At 54.6% G+C, this 6,047-nt stretch overlaps 1 protein-coding gene across 1 annotated transcript; it reads left to right on the forward strand.

Moving 5' to 3' along the window:
* The first annotated feature begins 441 nt into the window (after nt 1–441).
* Nucleotides 442–4,590, forward strand: LOC117052188. Its single transcript, XM_033158964.1, has 2 exons — nt 442–576; nt 3,982–4,590. Exons 1-2 carry the CDS (start codon nt 477–479, stop codon nt 4,554–4,556), a joined length of 675 nt encoding a protein of 224 aa, XP_033014855.1. The 5' UTR covers nt 442–476; the 3' UTR covers nt 4,557–4,590.
* Nucleotides 4,591–6,047: the final 1,457 nt, after the last annotated feature.

Genomic DNA, 6,047 nt, shown 5'->3' on the forward strand with positions numbered 1-6,047 from the left:
TTTCACCAGATGTCTTGGGTAGCGCCGAGGGAGAAGGCATTCCGCCTTCCGGGGTCCTGTCTTCGGACGCCCAGGCGCCATCCACTCCGGGTCCATCCTCTCCCCGGGCTTCCACCCGGGGGAGGGGGGCGCGCGGTCGCAGGACTGCCACAAGGGGGCGGGCCCGGGGCACTGGCAGGCGGGGGGGTCGTTCGCAGCGCCGTGCGGCTACTTCACGGGATTCACCTTCTCCGCCTGGTTCTGTTTTACTGTTTTCAGGTACGCCGCAGCCGGCCCTTGAGTCTCGATCCTCTTCGGAAGGCAGCGCCTACGTGGCCACGCAGGCTTCTTCGGGCAGGCGATGCCACAGGGAAGGCGGCGGTTGGCGCCAGTCCGGGAGGAGCAGGGGCACCACCACGGCCGCATCCATGGCACCCACTCCGGGTGCTTCTCATCAGCGGCGTCAGTCCGAGTCGTCCTCCGAGGACAATCTACCGATGCCGCGGAAGGCTTCAAAGGGGGGAAAACGCCGCCACAAGCATTGCTGCGGGAAGCGTGCCAAGAAGTCCCGGGACGGGTCTTCCTCCTCAACTACAGGTTCGTCTTCCACAAGTTCGGATGAGGAGTCTGTGGATTCCTCAAAGCTTTATTGGGGTTTCGGTGAAACGGCCTCAGGCCTACCTAGGTGGGCGTGGCGCAGGAGGGCGAATGCCCACCGGGCCAAATATGGAGCCGCTCAGGAATTTTTGGACGGTTCACCAGTACCTGAGGTCATGGTGTCCACTAACAGGACAAAAGACATTATACCGGGTTGCCACTTGTCCTCCAAAATTCGCACTAGAATTCTGGAAGGACGCTATGTGGACATCTTCAAACTGGCCCCTCCGGAGGATGGCCCACATGGGCAGGATAGAACAACCGCCTCAGCCAAAAAACGTGCGAGGCTTGATAGGGCGGAGAAGACTTTCGAGCATTGGCTTGATTGCTTCCAAGTGTTCGCAGGCGTGATTGTAGCTGCTTACCCCAAACGAGCCCTGCATATGATTGTGTATCAGTCTATCGTGCGCTCGGCCTATGCAATGGCGGGGGAGGCGGCGGCAATCACGTACGATAAAAAGTTCAGGACCAGAGCCCACAGGATCACTTCGGCGCGTTGGGATCGTAGGGATCTTGACGTCTGGTCCACTTACGTGGCCCCCCTTATGGAGAAAAAGACCCCCGAGCCGCAGAAGGCAAAGGCAGCGGCTTTTCCGGCACCTCGCAGAATTTGTTGCTGGGATTTTAATAAGGGGACCTGCCAGCGCGCATCCTGCAAATTCCCGCACGTCTGTGACAGGTGCGGAGGTAACCATCCCGTCTTGTCTTGTTTTTCGGGAAAACGGCCCTTTCGGGGGGAAGGGGGGGCACGCGCCCCGCTGCTAAGGCAGCCCCCTCTCAACCAGCAGCAGGTGCCGCAAAATAGTGTAGATGTGTCTTTGGCCCCCACCCCGGTCCGTATCGCTGATCTCTTACCCTGGTTGCAAATTTATCCTGATCAAAAGGCGGCTACTTATTTAAGGGAAGGTTTTTCCCTGGGTTTCAGGATTCCGGTAGCCTCGTCTCCCGTGGCACGCAATCCTGCAAACCAAAAATCCATTTCGGAAATGCCCGAAGTGGCTCAAAGGAAAATTGCTAAAGAGATCTCTTTGGGCCGCATTGCGGGCCCGTTTGCCGCTCCCCCGTTCCCTAACTTGCATCTTTCCCCTTTGGGGATTGTGCCCAAGAAGGCCCCGGGCGAATTCCGCCTGATTCACGATTTATCACGTCCGGAGGGTACGTCGGTAAATGCTGCCATCCCTCAGGAGCTTTGCTCGGTCAAATACGCTTCTTTGGACCACGCGATTAAATTGATTAGAAAATACGGCCCTGGCGCCATGCTCGCAAAATGCGATATAGAATCGGCATTCCGATTGCTACCCATTCACCCGCAAGATTTTTGGCTTTTAGGTTTCCAGTTCAACGGGTCATTTTATTTTGACAAAGCTATGCCCATGGGCTGCTCGATAGCCTGTGCGGCTTTCGAAGCATTTAGCACTTTTTTGGATTGGGCCTTGCGCCATAAGACCGGCCTAGCTGGGGTGACTCATTACCTCGATGATTTTTTGCTGGTTGGGGCGCACGATACTGAGGATTGTGCAGCCTTGATGCGGGCTTTTACAGCCCTGACTGAGGAACTGGGGGTCCCCCTGGCAGCCGGAAAGACCGAGGGTCCGTCCATGCAGTTAATTTATCTGGGCATCCAGTTGGATACCGTTGCGCAAACCTCTCGCTTGCCAGATGCCAAGTTGGTGAATCTGAAGGAGATCATCGAAGCTCTACTTCCCCTGCGCAAGGTGACGTTGAGGCAGCTCCAATCCCTTTTGGGTCACCTGAATTTCGCTTGTAGGGTTGTGGCACCTGGTAGGCCCTTCTGTCACCGATTGGCCAGGCTTACTGCCGGCCTTCGCTCCCCACGTCACTTCACCCGCCTCCCGGCAGACGTCAAATCGGATCTCCGGAACTGGCTGGTTTTCTTGAGAGATTTCAACGGGGTATCCTTGTGGCAGGATACATTGAACCTGCACAACGATTTTCAAGTGCATTCTGATGCGGCTGGTTCCTTGGGTTTCGGCTTGTATTGGAAGGGCCGCTGGTGCGCCGAACACTGGCCACCTACGTGGCAAGGCGAGGCAATTTCCCGTGACTTAACTTTCCTCGAATTTTTCCCCATCGCGGTCGCCGTCCACCTGTGGGTGGACGAGTTTAGGGACCGCCGAGTTTGTTTTTGGTCCGATAATCAGGCCGTCGTGTCAGTGCTTGCAAAACAGTCCTCTCGCTCCGCGAGGGTATCGGCCCTGCTCAGGACCTTTGTCCTGCAATGCCTGCGGAATAATATTGTATTTTCAGCCCGTTTTGTTCCAGGGATATCTAATGAGATCGCTGACGCTCTGTCCCGTTTCCAGATGGAGCGCTTCAGGTCCCTGGCTCCAGAGGCCCAGGAATTCCCGGAATTTTTTCCAGTCCATCTCTGGAACCTTGGCAGCACTTAGTTCTGCAAGGTGTGGCTGCTTCCCTTTCCCCTTCTACACTGAGGGCGTACAATAAGGCTTGGAGTGACTTCGTAACTTTTATCGGTTTGCCCAGGCAGGTGGCGGTGCGGTCGCCGCCTTCTACTTCCCAGGTGCTTAAGTATTTAGCTCATCTTTTTCAGCAGGGACGTGCCCCAAGGACGCTTCGGATTCACTCGGCTGCCATCTCCTTTTTCTCAAAAGCTTTCTTTGACAAGGACCCTGGCGCATCCTTCCTGGTGCGTAAAGCATTGGAAGGCTGGGGACGACTCCGTCCCCCGAGGGCATCAGCCAGAAGGCCCATCACGTTCGATGTCCTCACAAAAATACGCGCTGTTTTAACTTCCATTTGTTGGTCCAAGTATGAGGCTAGGCTTTTTGCAGCAGCTTTTTCCATCGCATTTTTTGGGGCACTCCGGGTTGGAGAGGTGGTTCTCGAAGCCACACAAGGGGCGGTTTCCAGGGGTTTGCTTTTGCAGGACGTCGCCTTGTCTACATCGGAGCTGGTCCTCACTATTCGGAATTCAAAAACGGACCAGCTGGGCAGGGGCGCGCTTCTCCGCCTTCCGGCTACTGGAGAGGCCGGCCCGTGCCCAGTGAAGGATACGGCCAAGTTTATGGCCATCAGAAGCCCTGGGGACGGCCCATTCCTAATCCATCAGGACGGCGCCCCACTGGCGAGGCGACAGTTCGCTATGGTTTTGCGTAAGGCTCTGTCGGCCTGTGGCTTCCCGGCTAACAACTTTGCCCCCCATTCTTTCCGCATAGGGGCAGCAACTACTGCGGCTCACTGGGGCCTGTCGGTCGAAAGAATCAAGAATTTGGGAAGGTGGAAGTCTGACGCCTATAAGGGCTATGTGCGAGGGAGACCATAAGATTCCCATATTTTATGCTGCCTGTTTTTCATCTCTCCTAGGCCTAGCAGTGGTTCGCGTCTGGATTATGGGACACAGCATTGTCCACTGGGCCGGTGTCAGAGCTCGTGAATCAGGAATGGGTCCTGCTCTGGGTCTTCCTCGGCATGTGCACGTGTCCTGGTTCGCCAGACGGGGGATGCTTTGGGGTGAACTGCTCCCGATGGTGCGGACTCTCATGGCAAGGGAGGGCCCCCCTTCGGCCATTGTGATACAATTGGGGGAAAATGACTTGGTTTCGGTGGGCTGCCTGGTGTTGCGTTCCTTAATCCTGAAGGATTTGGAGGAACTGGTGTCGACTTTGCCGACCACTAAAGTATTTTGGTCACATTTTTTGCAAAGGCGTGTCTGGCGTGACAGCCATCGTCCCGCGGCTACAGAAAGCGCTAGGAAGCGGGTTACGGCAGCGGCAGCCCACAAAGTTTTGTCGTTGGGCGGAGCAGTTATCGCGCACCCAGAAATCACCTTCAAGGCAATAACCCTTTTCCGGCCGGATGGGGTGCATCTGTCACCTTTGGGGTGTGACACTTGGCTGCAAGCCGTGGCTTCAAACTTGAAGGATGGGCTGGGTTTGTGAGTGGTTGGCGGCGAGCTCGTTTGCTCGGTGGCGGTTAGGCATTGGTTATTTAATTGGATCGCGGGAGGGGAAGTGGTTGGCCGTGCCTGCCCCTCCATTGCTGCTGCTGCGCAGGGAATTCCGTTAAAGGAATCCAGGGGCTCTCCATGCTTGTCATCCCAGGTCATGGGTTTGGGCCACGCAAGGGCCCCTGGGAGCATTAAGGGAGAGGGAGGGTCTTGGTCGCCCCGTCCCCCAAATACTCTCCCCAAAGTGTTTTCCCTCTTGCTGTCTTCCACCAAGCGGTTGGAAGTCAGCCTGTCCCCTAGATGGGACATAGTCAAACCAATGCCTAAGCAACCACTCACATGGTGTAATTTAATAAAACGGTTGTGGCCAAATTTTTATGCCATTTAACCTTAACAAAATTTCTGTGTATGGTGTGAGTTACTTGGGGGTGGACTTGAGGACCTCTACACGCAAAGCGTGTTCTCCTTCATAGAGAGCACGTGTTGCGGTTGGGGCCTAGCAAGACACCCTGCTAAAGTTGTGGGGAGGGATCTAATCTGTTAGCTAGAGTATTGATAGGGGCCGAGGCAGTTGTTGGGGAGATTAGTATGTTGCAAAATGTTGATGGACAGGTCAGGGGTATATATACTGGGCGTTCTTAGTAACTGCCCCTCTTTGCTGCGTGCATCGGATCTCCCATCCCCCCCCCCTTGGTATAGGCGTGCGCTTTGACCTTGCTATTGCCTGTCATGGGGTCGTCTGCTTTGACAGGGGCCTAGTAGGAATTTTCCCAATTGGCAGATTGGTTTTGGCCATTGGGCTTTCGCCTACTACATAGCAATTAGTCACAACTGTAAGGTTGGCGGTTAGGCATTGGTTATTTAATTGGATCGCGGGAGGGGAAGTGGTTGGCCGTGCCTGCCCCTCCATTGCTGCTGCTGCGCAGGGAATTCCGTTAAAGGAATCCAGGGGCTCTCCATGCTTGTCATCCCAGGTCATGGGTTTGGGCCACGCAAGGGCCCCTGGGAGCATTAAGGGAGAGGGAGGGTCTTGGTCGCCCCGTCCCCCAAATACTCTCCCCAAAGTGTTTTCCCTCTTGCTGTCTTCCACCAAGCGGTTGGAAGTCAGCCTGTCCCCTAGATGGGACATAGTCAAACCAATGCCTAAGCAACCACTCACATGGTGTAATTTAATAAAACGGTTGTGGCCAAATTTTTATGCCATTTAACCTTAACAAAATTTCTGTGTATGGTGTGAGTTACTTGGGGGTGGACTTGAGGACCTCTACACGCAACTCCACAGGGAATGTTTTGTGTGATCCTAGCAAGAGTCAGCAGTAGAATTACAAACACTGAGATCTGGGCAGTGAAGAGGAGCCCTAATTTGTGTAATGGTTAGCTAGAGAAACATACATTGAAAGTTTAAAGAAAATAAGGTGCAAGCGAGGTCTGCAAATAGAGTGTAATCCAATTCTCTGTGTTTTTTTTAAAGGCTTTGACTTCA

This window comes from Lacerta agilis, chromosome 8 (genome assembly GCF_009819535.1).
Source record: "Lacerta agilis isolate rLacAgi1 chromosome 8, rLacAgi1.pri, whole genome shotgun sequence".
Classification (NCBI taxonomy): domain Eukaryota; kingdom Metazoa; phylum Chordata; class Lepidosauria; order Squamata; family Lacertidae; genus Lacerta; species Lacerta agilis.

Coding starts and splice junctions, on each gene's coding strand:
- LOC117052188 (XM_033158964.1), top strand. CDS start 477: ATGCCGCGGAAGGCTTCAAAGGGGGGAAAACGCCGCCACAAGCATTGC. Junction 577..3,981: donor GTCTTCCTCCTCAACTACAG/GTTCGTCTTCCA, acceptor CATCTCTCCTAG/GCCTAGCAGTGGTTCGCGTC.